The sequence below is a fragment of the Periophthalmus magnuspinnatus genome, chromosome 1, assembly GCF_009829125.3.
Source record: "Periophthalmus magnuspinnatus isolate fPerMag1 chromosome 1, fPerMag1.2.pri, whole genome shotgun sequence".
In the NCBI taxonomy this organism is placed as follows: Eukaryota; Metazoa; Chordata; class Actinopteri; order Gobiiformes; family Gobiidae; genus Periophthalmus; species Periophthalmus magnuspinnatus.
This window is the reverse complement of record NC_047126.1, coordinates 34,008,690-34,029,259: the sequence shown is the minus strand read 5'-3', so window position 1 is coordinate 34,029,259 and position 20,570 is coordinate 34,008,690. Positions and strand designations below refer to the sequence as shown.

General features: G+C 42.8%; 1 protein-coding gene across 1 annotated transcript in view; it reads right to left on the bottom strand.

The window, feature by feature from the left end:
- The window catches only part of ttbk1a (tau tubulin kinase 1a), a 99,106-nt gene extending 80,140 nt beyond the window's left edge, over positions 1–18,966 (bottom strand). The window contains exons 1-2 of the mRNA XM_055224481.1: positions 18,545–18,966; positions 1,795–1,956 (exon numbers count right to left, since the gene is read on the bottom strand). Of these exons, the coding sequence (XP_055080456.1) occupies positions 1,795–1,905 (111 nt within the window). The 5' untranslated portion in view covers positions 1,906–1,956; positions 18,545–18,966. The remainder of the gene's footprint in view (positions 1–1,794; positions 1,957–18,544) is intronic.
- Between the last annotated feature and the right edge of the window lie 1,604 nt (positions 18,967–20,570).

Genomic DNA, 20,570 nt, shown 5'->3' with positions numbered 1-20,570 from the left:
ATACATTAAATATTATATTTTTTTAATCTTGGAAATTTGTCAAAATGTTATATATAACAGAATGCTGAAACTTATGCATACGTGAAACTATTGATGCTTTGCAGCTGATGTCATCAACATTCTCCGGGGGTGTGATGCTAACTGTAGGCTCTGCTCTGTCTGAAGCTCTGTTACTCAAGTTATCACTTTAATCTGAGCTTTATTTCAGCACAATCTGACCATAAAGAACTGATTTAGCTGAACTACAACAGGTGAGTTAATTTGTGCTGTTACACAAGTCTCTCTCAAATAACATTACAGTCACAAGCTGGCTAGCATTAATCAATAGCTTTTCAGTTAGCCACTTTCACCTTTTTGTTGAAAATCAAGACCCAGTTAGGTTTGAGCCAGGGCCTAAAGAATGAGCCAATATATACCCTTTCTAGATTATTTAACAGATTTACAACATTCATTTAGTAACATTTTTGAAAATGTTCCAGACCATTTACAATAAATAAAACTGTAAAGATTCATAAAAACATATTGAAAAAACATCTTTAAACAAACAAACAAAAACAGATCAATAAAAAGTGTCAGCACCAAGGTAATATGGTTTTTATCATTTACATAAGGGAAAACAATAAAGGCTCAAGCATTGAGCCTTGAGGGTCCCCACTGACGCATGCCGACAGGGTGAGTAATGCATACTAGGAATACAACAATATTCTAACAGAGGTCACTTTTTAATTTACACTGATAGATACAGAAAATTACCAAAATATGAACTTTGAAAAGCTCTAAAAATGCTTTTGGATTTACATGGCATGAATCAAATGCACTTGTAATGCACACACGATGCAACTCCCGATAGGACAAAAATCTGATTCTATCTTAAGTTTTTCTCAGAAAACAGTTTGGTGAAACATTTCTATGTAATATAACACAGTTTCAGACTTCAGATAGAAGATGGGAAAGTGCTGAGAGTCTGCAAGAGACCAGGAGTGTGAGGGGAGGAGCTACTGTCGCTGCTGCAGACGAAACAGAGCAGTGCAGACACAAGCATGTAAACGGAGAGAGACAAGAGTCAGATCAAAAAGTAAGAAATCATCCAAATAAATTGTCATCAAAACAGCAGCCTCATTAAGAGTAAAATCGATTCTGAGCTAACAAACTAAAACACTTCACATAGAGCTGTCAGGATTATCACTATATTGACTTATTGTTGGAATATTTTGGGGCCCAATATTCATTGTGTGTATAGTTTCTTTGCAATAATAGGGAGATTTTTGTTGTTGTTGTAGTCTTTTTGTTTTTGTATTACGATGATATTTGACCTGTAGAAGGTTGAAATAGTAACTCCTATGGCTAAGTATTGTTTCATAATTCATTTATTTGTTGCTGCTTATGACACTTAAAGATGCTGTCTTTTTAAACATTTGTTCACTTGTTTAAGGTTATTGTGTCACAGGCATGTATAGAGATAGTAAATCTGTCAACTGGACAAAAGGTTGAAGGACAACCTTTTGTCCAGTTGACAGTTTGAAATTTTCTTTTATTATGGATCATACCTGGATGACAGAGGGATTACACAGACATGTCCAGAGATAAACATCAAATTTGGGGAAAACGATATTGCTGCATTCCTAACATACACCTTTTCTGACAGGTCCTGATCTACTTGATAAGTATGACACAATCCATTGTAAAGCTTAAGACTTAAAGTGTGAGTATGGCAAACTTTTAACAACCCCTCGAAAAAGAGATGGTACGTCTCAAGGGGCTATCCAAAAATAAATCAATTTTGTCTGTACTCACCACTTTCCATCGGTCCTTGACCATGCAGTTGGGGGGCAGGATGTCGGCCTGCTCGGAGCCGCTGCCGTTCATGTTGTTGTTGTCCTGGAGACCGGGCACTAGGCACTGCATCTGCCACCCGGACAGCACACGAGCAGCTCCCAGCTTAAATGAGCCATTTATCTGCCACGCAACACACACACGGTGACAAGACAAACATAGGAGAGACATGTTAGAGGAGCACTGAGGAAACCTTGAGCACCACCTGATCTGCGTCACGTGTCAGTCTGCCATCTTGGCCAGCACAGTACAGGAACATCACATGGACAAACTACTTTCATTAGAACTTGATCAAATGCTCTGCAAGTTCCTTTCATATGGTCACAATGAAGCCGTCACACTTCAGCTCAAAATACATTTGAAACTCATTGACATTTTAGGGCCAGTTAGAAGAACTTTGGTTTGAAAAGGTATTCGAGGTATTCAAATATTCACATGGAAATTATTTATATATATATATATATATATATATATATATATATATATTTATATATATATATATATATATATATATATATATATATATATATATATATATATATATATATATATATATATAAACCTTTGACTTCTTCGTGAAGTCCTCTATCAAATTTAATGTAACATAGGCCATATTGCATGGCATAAGTAGGTGCCACCTAACCCATTTTAGGGGCATACAAGTAGCTATGGGAGCCTTGCAGAGACATTTTTCCCTCTTAAAACATCTTAAAGAATACACTTTTAATATAAGTCAAGCCACAATTATGGTGGTTATCTTTGAATCATACAAACAGATCCTTGAGTTTGTCCATGTGGGGTTTCTGTACACAGCAGTCCAAGATGGCAGACCAAAGACACAAATCCGGTTAAGTCACTCTGATGCAGCAGTGATTTTGTTAAATTTTTTCAGGCATTACAAACGGCTGGAGCCAAAAAGAAGCCATTCGTTTGAGCTGATCAAGCTACAGGCCAGAGCGGGGCCAAGGGGATTGAGGAGAGGCCCAGGGAAGAACCAGGATGGGACTGGAAAGGTAGGTGGGAAGCGTGGAAGTAGATTTTGTTGAAAAGATGGCAAATATTTTGACAAATTTTGTAAAAAAAATGAAAAAATGTATCACACTAGATGTAAATTAGTAGACAACAAAATGTGTAGACAAAGAAACGATAAAACAGTAGTTTGTAGCATAAAGACATGAAAAAGCTGAAGTTGTAATCTTTAGAGTGGGACTAAACACAAAATGTAATTTTGTTTTGGAGCTAAACTCTGTATATCGTCCAATGAGGTTCATCTGGTCTTCCTGATTTATTTTAAGAGATTCTTCAAGACCAAAGTTTAATTTGTTTTCATCCCTAACTGTTTCGAATGCTCACTAGAGCCTCAGAGTGGTCATGTGATGTTACTGTGGCATGTCTGGTCAGCTGAGTGAAACAGATTTTGGCACCGACTCCCTACCGGTGGAGACAAGACGACAGTGCCATCTGCAGTCCACCTTCTTCAGGACAATATCCCCGTGTGTGTGAGAGTAAAAAGGACCCTTCATCCTGGTTTATAGTCCCGTAGGCATGTTTCCGTATTTCTCACACACTTGGAATGCTGTCCTGAAGAAATTGGACTGCAGATCTGGTCTGGAAAGACTCTCTAAAAATAAACCCTATATATGGTGTTAATAGATAATATAATTTCCTATTCTTCCAAGTAATTTTTTTTTGCAATTTCAGTGCAAACTAGGTACATGTCCAGCTTTTTGGTCAAAAACTGGATGTGTGCTGTCTTCAGAGCTGCCTTGATCACAGCCAGGTGTTTCTGATTACAAACTCCTGGATGTAATTTGAAGTGTGGAGACCTGTTAGACCAATCACACTGTTCTTTATATCTCCAGACCTCTTCCACCCTCACTCACCCCTTTAGTTCTCCAGATCCTGCCCCTCTTCTCCTCACTCTCCCCTTTAGCCCTCCAGATCCTGCCCGTCCTCCCCCCCACTCTCCCCTTTAATCCTTCAGACCTTGCCCCTCCTCCCCTCTCACTTTCTCCTTTAGTCCTTCAGACACCCCCCCCCCTTTCTCTCCTTTAGTCCTTCAGACCTCCTCCCCCCTCACTCTCCCCTTTAGTCCATCCAGTTTAGCAGCTCTATTTGAAATGTGGGCGGAGTTTAGGTGGTTAGTCCCACTTTAATACAAGGAGTTAGGAAAGAAAGAAAGTAAAATCAGGGACGATAATTAATATTTAGATCACAGTGAAAACAAGTACAAACATTTGGTGTGATGGTGTGATGGTGTGAAGGTTTGGGCAGCGGCTGATTTTGAAATCTGGAGGTGAAATTGGTGGTCATAGGGGATCAGGGGTGGGGTCAGTGCGTGGTGTGTGATGGTATTTGCAGATAACAAGAGCAAATATCATGTCTGCACCAAAAAGCAGAAGAGACCAGGACTTGTCAAAACCAGGACTAAACCGGGACTAAACCTGGAGTAAACTGGGACTAAACCTAACCCTAACCCATCTCAAACAATCAACCAGCAAATTCCATTCATTAGATCTTATAGCATTCAAACACATGCCCTGCCTCCTGCTGCAGTTTACCAGATAAGAGTGGACATGTGGGGCTTCTCTCTCTCATGTTTACTCAGCTTAAAGATCCTGTATGATACAAAATAGATTCTTGTGAGCATTAAGTCATCTTATAATGTTGTTACCTCCTGAAAAACATGAGAGTTGTGTTTTTGATTCATTTAATCCTGATTTATTAGACTGTCTACATCTCCAAATCTCAAAATGCTCTGATCCAACTTGTGATGTCATGAAGCGCTAGTTTTCAAGTTAACAGGTCCTTTTACCTTTAGTTTAGTAGAGACGGGCAACTCCAGGGCTGAAATCATCCAAATGATTCTAATCAATCAAGGTGTATGGAGTTTAACAACACAGTGGAGCACTTCCCGAATGACCACATGATGAAATCACAAGGCGGAACAGTGTTTTCAGTTTCAGAGAAGAACTCAGCCTAAATATACAGGGTTCATGTGTTAAACATGTGTGAATGAAACACAACACAACTCCAGGTCTGTAGTTTGTGATGAGGAAACGTCATTAGATCAGAGATTGGAGAATAGTCTCATATGGGCCCTTTAAAGGATTATGGCCCTGATTTGATTAGTTTTTCTGTGTGGAGCTTGAATGTAATCTCTGTGTTTGAATGGAGTTTCCTGTTTCCAATATTAAAATTACGCACAGAGCCACTGAAGGACAGATTAAATGCCGGTTTAACCCAGAGACACTGAAGAATGGGTCAAATGCAGGTTTAACCCAGAGACACTGAATGATGGGTCAAATGCAGGTTTAACCCAGAGACACTGAAGGATGGGTCAAATGCAGATTTAACCCAGAGACACTGAAGGACAAATCAAATGCAGGTTGAATCCAGAAATACTGAAGGATGGGTCAAATGCAGGCTTAACCCAGAGACACTGAAGGATGTGTCAAATGCAGGTTTAACCCAGAGACACTGAAGGATGGGTCAAATGCAGGTAAACCCAGAGGCACTGAAAGGTGGGTCAAATGTAGGTTTAACCCAGAGACACTTAAGGATGGGTCAAATGCAGGTTTAACCCAGAGACACTGAAGGATGAGTCAAATGCAGGTTTAATGCAGAGACACTGAAGGACGGGTCACATCTAAAATTTTTCCCATGTATTTGAGCAGAATGTGTCTCATCCAAGGACAGATATGTTGTAGAAGCCACTCTTGAGGTTAAAATAAGTTGTTTGCCTTTAATTATAAAGCCTTTTACTGTCTGAGAATCAGGAAGTATGTGTTTTCATGCTAGTTGTTTTTTATAAACTCATCTGTTTCTCTGACCCTCTCTGCTCGGACTGGGTGACAGTGGTTCAATTGGTTGAGCGTTTGTCCTCTGATCTGAAGGTTGGCGGTTCAAATCCCACTCTCAAAGATGAATGCTGATGCTGTGTGTGAATGGGTAAGTGGTTCCTTGATGGGGGAAAAGTGCTGTATGAAAATTTGACCATTTACTTTTGGAAACACTGTCGCCTGAAGTTTTAAATGTTCACATGTATCGCCCATTTTTGACAGTCGGATCAAGGTGTTTGTTTTTCTTGTTTTGCAGTGTCTCGTTTCAGAAAGAAAAGAAAATCATCTGTGAAATCTTGTGGAGGCAAAATGTGAGACGGCACTTTGTCTGAACAATGTGTTTGAGTGTGAAGTGAAAGTGACTCCTGTGGCGTTTGGAGTCTGACAGGTCTCCTCTTCAGTCTGGAGCTTCGGTCCATATTACACTACTCTCTGATATCTGTTGTAATGCTGTTTCCTCATCACAAACAGACCTGGAATTGTGTTTTGTTTCATTCACACATGTTTAACACACAAACCCTGCATATTTAGTATCGATATCAACCAATACCAGGGCACAGACTGAAATGCATTTTATTTTCTTTTAACACAAATAGTGTGTGGTTAAACATGACCCAAATATGTTCTGTAGTTACTTTAGAGAAATAACAGACACAGAACAAGTCCAATAATATGATGTATCTTATTATGGCAATTTATAGATCAAAATGAGATATATTGAATGAACCGATCTCTTGGAACCATAGACTGTATATATAAATGGACGTAACTAACTTGCTAGCCGCCACATTCCAGCTCCATTGGCTCCAATTCACTTTACATTGAAAAACTGTGTCCCCTCTCTCTCTGTAACTGCTGCTGTGAGACTCATCATTTTGGTCTTAAAATGTTCATATTAACCCACTCTACATGATCCTGTTTTTTTTTAAATTTCACTATTGTGTTCGTAAATCAAAATATGAACATTAATGATGATTGACAGAGCATGCAAAGAGCCACTCCCTGCTAAACCAGCGATGTGGGTGGTTTAGCAGGGAGTGGGCAACGTCGCTCCAGCTCTTTGGTTGCTATGATTTTCGCGGTCAGAATTCCAAATATGGAACTCAGTTCCAAATTGGCTGTTATAACTGCTAGTGTCAATGAGGTTCATTTGACTAGAGCAGGACACTGTGGGTGACGTCACACTTACTTAGTCCACTTCTTTACACAGTCTGTGGTTGGAACCAATATTCGATCCATCAAAGAAATTTTGGCACCGGGATCTGATAACAGTATTGTATCAGTGAAACTCTGATATTTAAACTGTGTTCTTCTCTCAACCTGAAAACACTCTATTCCACCTTGTGATGTGACAATAAATCTTCTGCGTAAGACTAATTAATTTAACTTCGGCTTTTACTATCTAATTGTAAAGCTTTAGTAATTGTGCGCTAAGTATGCATTAGCATGCTGGTTGATCTTTGCTTTAAACTCACTGTGGTGAATAGTTAGGATGCTTGGTTGGGCGGGGCAGTTCATGGAGATGAAGTCATGTGTAACGATCAGTATTGTCGGGGGGGGGGGTTAATGGAGATGTCCACAGCGGTTTGGAGGAGACACAGAGGAAGAGACGTGACTACATCATCATTTTGTTCAAAAATAAAGTCAGTATTGTTCATGTTCAGAAACTCAAAGCTATAAATATTTAGTTTTCGAAAAGACAAGATGGAGAGTACATGATGGTACATCAGGTAGAGCGGCTTTAATTCCTTCATGACTTCTTGCATTTTTATATGGCATCAGTTTTCTAGGGCATTGGCTGGTGCTTTTTGACAGACGGCTGTTAAACAAACCAGAGCTGAGTCACTTCTGGGACCTTCTCTCCCTTGACATCAATGAGAGATTGAGTTTCTGTCTAAACTGATGTATGTATGTATGTATCTGTGTGTGACAGATGCCCTTCCTGTGTCTCCATGTGGTCTTGTTCTGTGTAGAAGCTGCTAACCATGTAGTTTAGACCTCTACAAACATATTCTAAAATGCCCTCCCTGTGTGTCAGATGCCCTTCCTGTGTATATCAGATGCCCTTCCTGTGTGCGTCAGATGCCCTTCCTGCCCCTATAGTTTAGACTCTACAAAGCTTGAGCTCATTCCCACACAACCCACACTGGCACAGCTCAATATTAAGACATTGTAACATTTATCGTATTTTAACAGAAGCTAACAGGCTAACAGGGTAACGAGCTAACAGGACAACGAGCTAACAAGCTAACCCTCTCCGGTCCTGAAGCGTGTCAGTCAGCGCCATGCTGTTCCATGCAGGGTCATGTCACGTGTCTTTAGAGCATGCACAGCTCAGGCGCACTGCGTTTCCAGGGCGACCAGAGGCTCCTCACTCCCCCTCCTGGACACCTTGGGAATGGCAGGTGTGTTCTGCAAATACAGCCACTTTAAAACCACGACCGGGTCTCCACAGTCAACACAGTCCGAGTCCTGGACCAAACCCGGACCTGAGGAGCAGCAGCAGGTCCCACAATCCTTCAAACATGTTAAATTCTTTTCCTGTGACAAAACTGGACCTGTGTCAGTACCTCCCAGTAAAAAAGATTGTATTGATAAAAAAAAAACAAAAAAACTTTCTGTTAGTTGCTGGTGCTTTCTGATTCTAGAGGGTGATGATGTCATAGAGCCAGATGGGGCGGAGACAATTTTCCTAACCATCTACAGTTACACTGTAGATGGTTAGGAAATATCCAAAAGGTAAATTCACAAATGTGGAACCTGATCATTTCTATCAGTGTCGAGAACCAGTATTTTAACTTTACTCATTTGAACTGCCCCCAATATTGAGTAATATTGGCCTATAGAGCGTTGTGATGTCATCAGAAACCTAGACAAACATCTTATATTGATACTTTGCAGTGACATTACGCTGGGGGTATTCTTCCTGTATGTCTATGGCGAAATGTTCAGCAGTTTTAAGAACTCAAGAAAAAATACAAAGTGGATTTGAACAGCACGTTTTCAGGAGCCTGTGATCAATCCGAGCGTTCATGGTCCTGTTTAGGAGTTTGATTTTCAACAAAAAGGTGTGTGACAAACTGAAAAACTGTTGGCTAATGCTAGCCAGCTTGAGACTGTAATGTTACTTGGCATGTTTAACAGCACAAATCAGCTCACCTGTTGTCAGTCAGTTTATGATCAGATTGTATTAAGTCTAAAGTCTAAAGTGCTGTTAATTTGAGTAACAGTGCTTGAGACAGAGAAGTGCCTCTAGTTAGCGTCACACCAGGGAATGTTGATGACATCAGCTGCAAAGTAATCAATTCACTGAGTATATCCTTTCTGTCAATGCATCTGAAAACTCGACCGGGACTAAACCTGGACTGAACCGGGACTGAACCCGGACTGACCCCTCCCCAATTTTCCCCAGGTCCAGCTCTCTCACCAGGTGTGATATGGATAATCACGTGAGGCCCTCTGCTGCCCCACACTGGCTACACTCGGCACTGCTCGCAACAGTGTGCAGAGACAGAGAGTGTGTTGCTTGTGGACACAGCAGCTGCAGAAGGCGGGGCTCACCATAGTTCTGAGCTCTCGGAAAACCTGACGGCTTACAACAAATCCTGAGCGTGACAAAACCCTTCCTGAGTTACCCTACGGACCAGACAGACCACAAGAGGGCAGCAGTTACATCCCAGCTACGAGAGGGCAGCAGTTACACCAGAGAAGCCACAAGAGGGCAGCAGTTACACCAGAGAAGCCACAAAAGGGCAGCAGTTACACCAGAGAGGCCACAAGAAGGCAGCAGTTACACCAGACAGGCCACAAGAGGGCAGCAGTCATACCAGGGTGGCCAGAAGAGGGCAGCAGCTACAATAAAGTTGTCAAAATTATCGAAAATCAGACACTCATCAGACACTAATCAATCACTAATCAAAACTAGCTACTCATTTGAAAAAGTATCTATATTGCAAAACATTACAAAATATGAGCTTTTCTTAACAGTTAAGTGTCATTTTGAGCTGTATCAGAACTAGTATAAGATCTGTGTATGAAAATGACATTCTTACCAAAATTGGAGCATTTTTATGTTCATTGTGTTATTGGAACTGGTATTGAGTATCTTATCTATTCATTAGTATCAGAATCGAGTTTGAAATTTTTGTATCGAACCAACATGACACCAAACAGGCCACAAGAGGGCAGCAGTTACACACCGTACACATTCACATCATTCAAAACTGTTATGTTAAGTTTGCTTTGTTTTGAATACTGCTTACCTTAAGGGGTGTTACCGGATGTTCGCCTCGCTCTTATACCCCTTTAATGCAAACTGATGGTGAAGCTAGTACACTGTGTAATACAGGAGCTCATGCAGTGGGCATGCTATCTTCACCATCAAACTGACTCTTGTGAGCTTTAAGTCAATGTTCTAAAGCTGTTCTCTCCTCAAAAACAGACCTGGAGTTATGTTTTGTTTCATTCACACATGTTTGAGTAAGCCTTTATTATTAGTCTGTTTCCATCTTCCAAAGCTCAAAATGTTCTGTTCCACCTTGTGATGTCATTAAGTGGTAGTTCTAAGCAGCTATGTTTAGCGTCAGCTGAAGTGTTTATATTGTTTAATATTTTTGTTTTACAATCTGTTCAGTTGAGGTTGTTAAGAGAAAGTCTCCAATGTCCCTGGTGCACCGAGTGAAGCAGTTTAAATGAGGCTAAAACAATAGGTGTGTCTTCATTGCAGACCTGAAATCATCCAAATGATTCTAGTGAAGGTGTATGGGGCACTTCATGTAATACCACTTGACAACGTGAGGTGGAACAAAATATTTACAGTTTGAGAGAGTTAGCCTAAATATGTAGGGTTTGTGAGTTAAACATGTGAATGAAACAAAACACAACTCCAGGTCTGTTTGTGATGAGGAAACATTAGAACATAAGTCAAATGTATTTTAATATAAGCCCTTTGAGTCCCTCTTCTCTGTCCATGGTCCTGACTCTGATCTTTACATATTTCTGACCAGTGTAAAAACTCCACACTCAGCTCAAACGTCTTTGATGCTGCTGATCTCAACACAAAAAGGTTATTTGCTTCACTGTGAAGAGGCAGTTAAAAAAAAAAATAATAAAAAAATAATAATAATAAATTAAAAAAAAAAAAAATATATATATATATATATATATATATATATATATATATATATATATATATATATATATATATATATATATATATATATATATATATATATATATATGTGTGTGTGTGGGGGGGGGGGGGGGGGGGACAAATAAGTATTAGAAATCATGGAGGGATCTGACATTTTCATCTTAGGTGCATGTCCACTGTGAGAGACATAATCTAAAAAAAAAAATCTGGAAATCACATTGTATGATTTTTTTAAATAATTTTTTAGTATGTTACTGCTGCATGTAAGTATTTGAACAACTGAGAAAATCAATATTAATATTTGGTACAGTAGCCTTTGTTCGCAATTACAGAGATCAAACATTTCCTGTAGTTTTTCACCATGTTTGCACACACTGCAGAAGGGATTTTGGCCCACTCCTCCACACAGATCTTCTCTAGATCAGTCAGGCTTCTGGGCTGTTGCTGAGAAAGACGGAGTTTGAGATCCCTCCAAAGATTTTCTATTGGGTTTAGGTCTGGAGACTGGCTAGGCCACTCCAGAACCTTGATATGCTTCTTACTGAGCCACTCCTTTGTTATCCTGGCTGTTTGCTTCGGGTCATTGTCATGTTGGAAGACCCAGCCATGACCCATCTTCAATGCTTTAACTGAGGGAAGGAGGTTGTTCTCGCAATACATAGCCCCGGTCATCCTCTCCTTAATGCAGTGCAGTCGTCCTGTCCCTTGTGCAGAAAAACACCCCCAAAGCATGATGCTACCACCCTCATGCTTCACAGTAGGAATGATGTTCTTTGGATGGTACTTATCCTTCTTCCTCCAAACACAGTGAGTGGAATTAAGACCAAAAATTTTGCTCTCATCTGACCACATGACTTTCTCCCATGACTCCTCTGAATCATCCAAATGGTCATTGGCAAACTTAAGACGGGCCTGGACATTTGCTAGTTTAAGCAGGGGAACCTTCCGTGCCATGCCGGTGGTCCCAGCTCTTTTCAGGCCATTGACCAGCTCCTCCCGTGTAGTCTGTGGGTTGATTCCTCACTTTTCTTAGGATCATTGAGACCCCACGAGGTGAGATCTTGCATGAAGCCCCAGTCCGAGGGAGATTGACAGTCATGTTTAGCTTCTTCCATTTTCTAATAATTGCTCTAACAGTGGATCTTTTTTCACCAAGCTGCTTGGCAATTGCCCCGTAGTCCTTTCCAGCCTTGTGGAGGTCTATAATTTTTTTCTCTTGTGCATTCTGACAGTTCTTTGGTCTTGGTCTTGTTAGTAGTTGGAGTCTTACTGATTGTATGGGGTGGACAGGTGTATTTATGCAGCTAACAACCTCAAAGAGGTGCTTCTAATTTAGGATAATAAGTGGAGTGGAGGTGGACTTTTTAAAGGTGGACTAACAGGTCTTTGAGGGTCAGAATTCTACCTGATAGACAGGTGTTCAAATACTTAAATAAAATCATACAATGTGATTTCCAGATTTTTTTTTTTTTAGATTATGTCTCTCACAGTGGACAAAAATGGTTACTTCGAAACCCGCAGTCCAAGCTTACGGCTAAGTAACTAGTAGCTCAGTGTTCCAAAATCCACAAACAGCAACTGCTATCACAAGTTGAGATTGACAAGGTACAACAAAAAATATGCTATGGCAAGGGGGAGCCATGTTAATGTTAACTTACCAACCGGAGATTGGGTAGCCCCAATAAGCCCCAATAAGTATCACATTGAGCTGAAAAATAAGATCATGGCCCAAATGAACACAAGGTAACCCTGACACCACCTGCAGAGACTAAGTGAAGTACCATCTGAAAGTCTCCTAGAAGATGTGAATGCAGCATTCAGAGCGATCCCTAGCTCAACCATCAAAGAGACCAATGAGGTGATATACACATCCTAGAGATGCTTGGCTATAAGAGGAACCATGGGAGCCATGAAAAATGATACCCACCACAGAGGCTAAAATCAAGGCAGTGCGAAGAGAAGTGAGTCAACTGTCACAGGCCCAGAGAGGTGCGATAAAAAAAAAAAAAAAACAAGTACCCAAGAGGTACAGCCAGATGCCCATACCTGAAGCACTGGAAACTGCCAAACAAAGGCTCCAAGCTTTGGCCAGCCACCTAAAGAGGTACACAACCAGCGAAAGTGTACGCTCAATGGCAGGGTAACACCTCCAGAGCAGACCCATCAAAGCTGGAAACTGAACAGTACTGGAAGGACATATGGGAGAAGGAGGCATCACATAACAGTGATGCACAGTGGCTGGTGGCGCTGAGAGAAGACCACAGCAACCTTCCTGAACAGAATCCAGTCACCATCACAGTGGCAGAAATCCAGGAAAGAGTCTCAGGCATGAAAAACTGGACCGCACCAGGCCCTGACATGATCCACGCCTACTGCCTAAAGAAGCTCACTGTTCCCCATGAGCATCTGGCAGCACAAATGAACCAGCTGTTAATGGATGGGATGAACCCTGAATGGCTAACCGAAGGGCGTACGATCCTGATCCAGAAGGATCCCTCAAAGGGTACAGCCCCATCCAACTATCAGCCAATAACCTGTCTCTCCACAACATGGAAGCTCATGTCAGGCATCATCGTGGCAAAGATAAGTGGGCACATGGATCAATACATGAGCACAGCACAGAAGGGCATTGGAAAAGATATCAGGGGAGCCAAACGCCAGCTCCTGGTGGCCCGAACAGTCGCCCGAGACTGCAGAACCCGTAAGACTAACCTGTGCACTGCCTGGATTGATTACAAGATAGCTTACGACTCAATGCCACACACATGGATCACTGAATGCCTGGAGCTGTACAACATCAACAGGACTCTAAGAGCCTTCATTGCAAACTCGACCAAAGAGACGCACTGTCCCCACAACTGTTCTGCATAGGTCTGAATCCCCTCAGCCAAATCATCAGCAACACTGGCTATGGATACCGACTCAGGAATGGGGCTACCATCAGTCACCTTCTCTACATGGATGACATCAAGCTGTACGCTAAGAATGAGCGAGACATCGACTCACTGATCCACACCACCAAGATCTATAGCACAGACATTGGAATGTCATTCAGGCTTGAGAAGTGTAGCCAGATGGTGACAAAGAGAGGGAAGGTAGACCACACAGAAGGGGTCTCCCTCCCAGAAGTGACATACCGGACATTGAGGACAGTTACAAGTACCTTGGTATCTCACAAGCAAATGGCAACCTTGAAGAGGAAACAAGGAAAGCAGCCACGGCCAAATACCTCAGATGAGTAAGGCAAGTCCTAAGGAGTCAGCTCAATGGCAAGAACAAGACCCAGGCAATAAACAGTTACGCCCTGCCAGTAATCAGACACCCAGCACGAATCCCTGCACGGGATGTACCACTGGAACATAACTGAAGTGGCTGATATTAAGAAATCCTACCAATGGCTTGAAAAAGCTGGACTGAAAGATAGTACAGAGGCACTCATCCTGGCTGCACAGGAGCAGGCCTTGAGCACCCGAGTAATAGAGGCCCAGATCTACCACACCAGACAAGACCCAAAGTGTAGGCTGTGCAAAGAGGCCCCTGAGACAATCCAGCACATAACTGCAGGGTGTAAGAAGCTGGCAGGGAAAGCATACATGGAATGGCATAACCAAGTGGCGGGCACAGTGTACAGAAACATCTGTGCAGAGTACGGACTGGAAACCCCAAGGTGGGAGAAACACCTCCAAAGGTAGTGGAGAATGATCGAGCCAAGATCCTGTGGGACTTCCAGATACAGACTGACAGAAAGGTCAGCCGGACACTGTGGTGGTGAATACAGAGCAAAGCTGTTGTGGTGGACATTGCAGTACCAAGTGATGGGAACATCAGGAAAAAGGAACATGAGAAACTAGAGAAATACCAGGGGTTCAGAGAAGAGCTGGAGAAGGCCTGGAAGGTGAAGGTATCAGTGGTCCCCGTGTTTTTTTTTGTTTGTTTTTTTTTCCAAATGCATTCTTTTTTTTTTTTTTTTATCTGAGAAAGGCTTCCAAGCTTTTGCCAATCTGAATGCCAGCAAAAAACTTGCCTTGGAACTTGACTCTTGAATTGCTGTTTGCCAGTAAAAAATATTTAGTTGAGTCTGTAAATTGGCTGCTAACCTCTGAGCCATAGCCAACGGTTCCTGCATTGATTGCTTGCTAGCGTAGTTGGTACGCTTTGTAGCAAAGTGACAGCTGATATTGTACTCTTTGAAACTCGTGACAGTTTCTTGGCATATTAGGCATACAGCCTTTGATCGGACTTCAGTAACAAGAAATATTTTGTTGTCCACTCCATATTAAACACTTGGCCCTCACTTTCCACTTTTCTTTTCTTTGATGAGCTCATTTTTGCAGAAGGGATGATAAGAGAATAAGAGAGTAATACACACGAACAAGGTTGACGTAACTGAAGTGCGCCATCTTTTGGGGAAGCACTGACATTACAGGAGGAAGGTAAATTTATCAAGGTTTACCCTTACCTATTTTAATATAATTTGGTTACATTCAGCGGACCAGATTAATAAACCCAACGGGCTGTGTGCGGCCCCAGGATGTAGTTTGCCCCCCCATGTTCTAGTAATTTCTTCTCATTGAGCCTCTGAAGTTTGTATTTGGAGTGATTCCTGTTTGAATAATCTTTAATCTCTTATTTTCTAGACACCATTTTGTCAACCTACCCCCATTTTCACCTCCACCAGTACACGCCCACTGTGACATATGCGCCCAATGTGACGTACGCGGCCACTGTCATGTACACGCCTACTGTCACGTACACGCCCACTGTCACGTACACGCCCACTGTCATGTTTATTTTCTTAATCAGTGATACATGTAGGATTCAGCAGCATTGCTTAGTCATTTTGGTACAAATGGAATAAAATGGGATGCTCACTAATGTGATGTGCAGCTATCCATAGGGAGCGCTGACAACACGCTTTGTGGTGATGATGTTTACGCAGACGTTAGCGCCCACTGGGCACCGCAGTTTTCGCGGAAGTCAATGGAGTTGTATCTTTTATTAAGTCGTTTTAGATTAATATTTTGATTTAAAATGTGCAAATTAGAAGATAATGATCCATGGGTGTCAGAGATGGGAACTATAGAGACACAAGGAAAACAGGGCAGATTTAAATCCAATTCGACAGAGGATCATTGCCTCTGTCCATGGTCTTGAACACAAAAATCTAAAATTTCCAAGATTTTCTACACATTTCTATAGGTTCTGGTCCCTGTTGTAGCGCTGCCTCTGTCAATCTCAAATTTTGATACTAGAGAATATACTTGATACTCGATCCCGATTCTGATACCATGATAATAATAAACTCTTTCTTTAGGCAATAGAATGTGATTTTCAATCTTAAACGGTACCACAGTATCAAAAGAAAGTCAAAAGTACCCAGCCTTAGACCTAGCGCTGTCCGTGGTCCTGATCCTGTCTCTTTCTCACCTGGAGCCGTCATTAGCCCTTGTTATAAAATCCCTAATCCTGAGAAGTCTGAAAGTTGTTTCAGCATTTGTCTCACTGTGAGATTTTTAAAAATAAGGACTAAAGCAGCACTAAACCAGGACAAAACCAGGACCAAACCAGGACCAAACCAGCACTAAATCAGGAATAAACCAGCACTAAACCAGGTTAAAACCAGGTTCAAACCAGGACTAAACCAGAACTAAACTAGGCCTAATCCAAGACTGAACAAGGTCTAAAGCAGGTCTAAAGCAGGTCTAAAGCAGGTCTAAAGCAGGTCTAAAGCAGGTCTAAAGCAGGTCTAAAGCAGGTCTAAAGCAGGACTAAACCACGTCTAAACCACGTCTAAACCAGGTCTGAACCAGGACTGAACCAGGACTGAACCAGGACTGAACCAGGTTTTAAGTAGGATTAAATTTGCTCATTAATATGAAACATGCCGAAATTGTTGTGTGGATAAATTTTTTATTTTATTTTATTTTTTGGATTGAATCTAACATGGAACTAAACCAAGACTAGAAGAGGATGAACTCAAACGTCCTTTGGTCTTGATCTTGCCAAGAGTTGGTCAGGACCAAACCAGGGCAAGATCCAACACACCCCAAGTCTAACACAGACCTGTCCTCGTCCCACTGAGCACTCTGGCTAATCATCAGTGGCTCTGTCTGTGGTCCTGATCATGGTTTATGCCTTTAATTTAAGGGGTCAGAGCTAAACTTACAAGGCTCACAGTAGTTCTAGACTTAGCTGCAGAATATGGGTCCTAAATCAAAACCATAACATCACATCTCCCTCACTAGTAAACACCACACACTCTCGAATGCAGCCCATTCAAACCTGTTGGCTAAAAAGTCCAGGACCTAGTCCTGGTCTCTGGTCCCAAGCCGGTTCGGCCTTATAGACGTGTTCCTAATCTTATATAAATCCTGACTGAGCCCCATCCGCTGCGGCCCTCCTCTGCAGTGCACAGTCATGGGCCGCCACTGCGCGTGCGCGGCGCCACATCCTGTTCATCAATAAATAACTGCCTCCAAGGAGCATCCGGAGAAAAAAACGAGACAAAATCTGTTTGACGATGTACATAAAAATACAGCGTTTCAACGGACAAAACCAGAACCGAACCAGGTCTAAACCAGGACTAAACCAGGTCTAAAGCAGGACTAAACCAGGTCTAAACCAGGTCTAAACCAGGACTAAACCAGGTCTAAACCAGGTCTGTGATAGTGGCCCTTGTGATGCAAAGAGGGCAATGATCTGTTCCCTTCGCTTTTCCAGAATTCACGCTATTGTGCCCCTGTGGGTTCATTCTAGACCTGAGTCCGAGGTCTGAACCAGGACTCGGTCTGAACCAGGACTCGGTCTGAACCAGGACTCGGTCTGAACCAGGACTCGGTCTGAACCAGGACTCGGTCTGAACCAGGACTCGGTCTGGACGAGTTTGAGTGGAGAAGGCGTAAACTGAGCAGTCCCCAGTGAACACAGAAGCTTTGGTCAGCGAATTACAGCGGGGTCCGAAATGAGCAACAACCAGGACTAAACCAGGACTCAGCACTGACTCAGCACGATCTAAACCAGGACTAAACCAGGACTAAACCAGGACTAAACCAGGACTAAACTAGGACTAAATCCCAAACCAAAGGGGATTTCAACTAGAGCTAATGCAATTATTATATGAGACGAAGCCAGGCGTAAAAAGAGGAGGGCTCCACTATGACACAGGGCAGAAAAGACGATCGATACAAGCAGAAAAAGCGAGAGCCGAACAAGGACTGAACCAGGACTAAACCAGGACTTAAACATGACACGAGAAGCTAGGCGAGATCCGAACCAAGACTAAACCGGGACTAAGGCGAGGTTTGAACCGGGTCTAAACGGTGACGAAACAATGATCAATAATTGGACTAAGGACACAACGCGCATAAAACCAGAGGTATTTCAGGACTAAAGCAAGACTGCACTGATATGGTTACGGATAAACTCCAGATCCAAACCAGGACTGAACCAGGACTAAACATGAAAGGTGCGGGACAAAAGCGAGATCTAAGCTAAGGGAAACCGTGACGAGCTAACGGGGTACAGACATCACCAAGGACTACACCAAGGAGAAACTCTGATCCGAACCAGGGCTAGACCAGGACTATCTAACGGCGCAGTCCCGCAGAACACGCCCGCACACACGCGCGCCCGCGCACACACACAGAGAGAGACAGAGAGAAAGAGAGAGAGAGAGAGAGAGAGAGAGAGAGAGAGAGACAGAGAGGCCTGGCAGTACCTGGCGCACCGTCCGCTCCCTTTCCGCCTTTTGGTGATCCTCATCTGGCACTCGGCTCCGGCACACAGCGCTCTGGTCCAAAAACCCCACTGTTCCTGCGCTCGTACGGGGCCTCGCGCGGGGCCCGAGTCCGGATTACACCCGGTCCGAGTCCGCGAGACCACGGTCCCGATCCCGCCCCGTGGCCCCCGTCTCACAACGCACTCTACCCCGAGGAGAAACCCAGCCCACGGACAGCGTGCCTCTCCCGGTGACAGTGCGCCCCGGGCCCCGCTCCTGATCCGGATCCGTGCGTCCTTGGATCGTGGATGAGCTGCTACGGTGTCGCGGGTCGGTGACACGGTCCGTGGCTCGTGGATGATGGGCTAGTCGCAGGTGAAACCGGGCTGAGCGGAGCTGCTGTTTGTCCGCACTGCAGCCCCGCGAGCGCTGCGTCACAGCCACGGCTCAAACACGCGCTGCTTCCGTTCTGGCGCTTCACAATAAAAGCAATGTAGCATGAGGCTAGCGGGTAATCCACAGATCCACGAAAAACAATCAAGTGATCAATGCTCGTTGTCTCTTCTGTAAAAGGTAGTGATGTCCAAATGAGGCATCATGGGGCTTTGAACCCTTTGGGAATATTGTGTTGGAATTTGGTTCATTACTCGAAGGTTCACTCATTTGAACGTGGGTGTCATCTGCTGGCTCATTGGTTGTACTACAGCCATGCAAAAGGTTGATGGCCCTGCAAGTGTGCACTTTTGTTATTAAGTTACCAGAATTAGTAACTTTTACTCTGTATTGTATGCCTCTTTGTTTCTCTTTGTCTTTGTATATATGTTTGCCAATAAAGACAATAATTCCCCCCTCTTGGGGATCAATAAAGTATATATTTCTAAATAAAACTGAAGCACACTTTAGTTAATTTGTTGCTTTTCCTTCTTGCTCCAGCCTATCAATATGTAGATGGTTCACTTAATTGTCACCCACCAATGTTAAAAACATGAAGAATGAAATGTCCTCTGGTCAGCATGAACTAAATGGGGTGCTTATGCATTTTTATTTAAAAACAGTTTCTCCACAGTAGAGGGTCTGAGCCGGCTTCTCTTTTTCGAAACAATTTCCCCAGCTTTACAAAACACCCTCTCACAGGGCACAGAGGATGCTGGTGTTGCTAGGTACTGGTTTGCCAGGTGGTACAGGTTTGGTTACAGGGCTTTGTGTGTCATCCAGTACAGCAAAGGGTCTTCTGAATGTTTAAGTGGAGGGGCTGACAAATAACGCTGCACCTCCACCATGGCATCAGTAGGCATTCCTGAATGCTCTTGCTTCTCCAACTTCCCTGTCCAACAGCTTCCACATGGCTGAAAATTAAACAATACATAAAGTTTAGTCAGAACATGAATAAATGCCAATAAATTTCTCCACATTCTATAGTATTTGTACGTTGGGATTAGGAAGATGCAGCTGGTTCTGGCTGTGCTCTTGAAGTAGATGGCTCCTCTTCAAAATTCTATTTAGGTTTATGCCAAGGTGTTTCGCCATTTCATTTGTGTTCTGTGCAATCACCTCAGTTAAAGAATACTTCAGCATTTTTATCATCGGTATTATTTTTAATCCTGACACTCTCTTTTCTTGTGAGAGCTCTACAGTAGCAGCATAAAAAGGTGACAAGATCATTATGCACTGGGATGCACACTCGTTTCCAGTCAGTGGTTGCAAATCTGTGGGCAGAGTAGACAGAGCAGCTGCCACTGCTTCTTTCTGCTCATAAAACCGCTGCATCTTCTCATGGGTGCTATTCCATCTTGTGTCCACCTCAGTTATTAATTTTGTGACAGGACGGCCCATTTGCACCTGGATCTGCTGCAGCTTCTCTTTTGCTGTGTTACTTGATTTAAAATAAGTGACCATCAGCCTCATTTTTTATCTTAAATTAGCTAGACCAGGAGTAGCATCCATGCACTTTTTCACTATTAAGTTCAGTGCATGTGCCAGGCAGACGGCATGCCGCACCTGCAAAATATTTGCTGCAGCAATCATA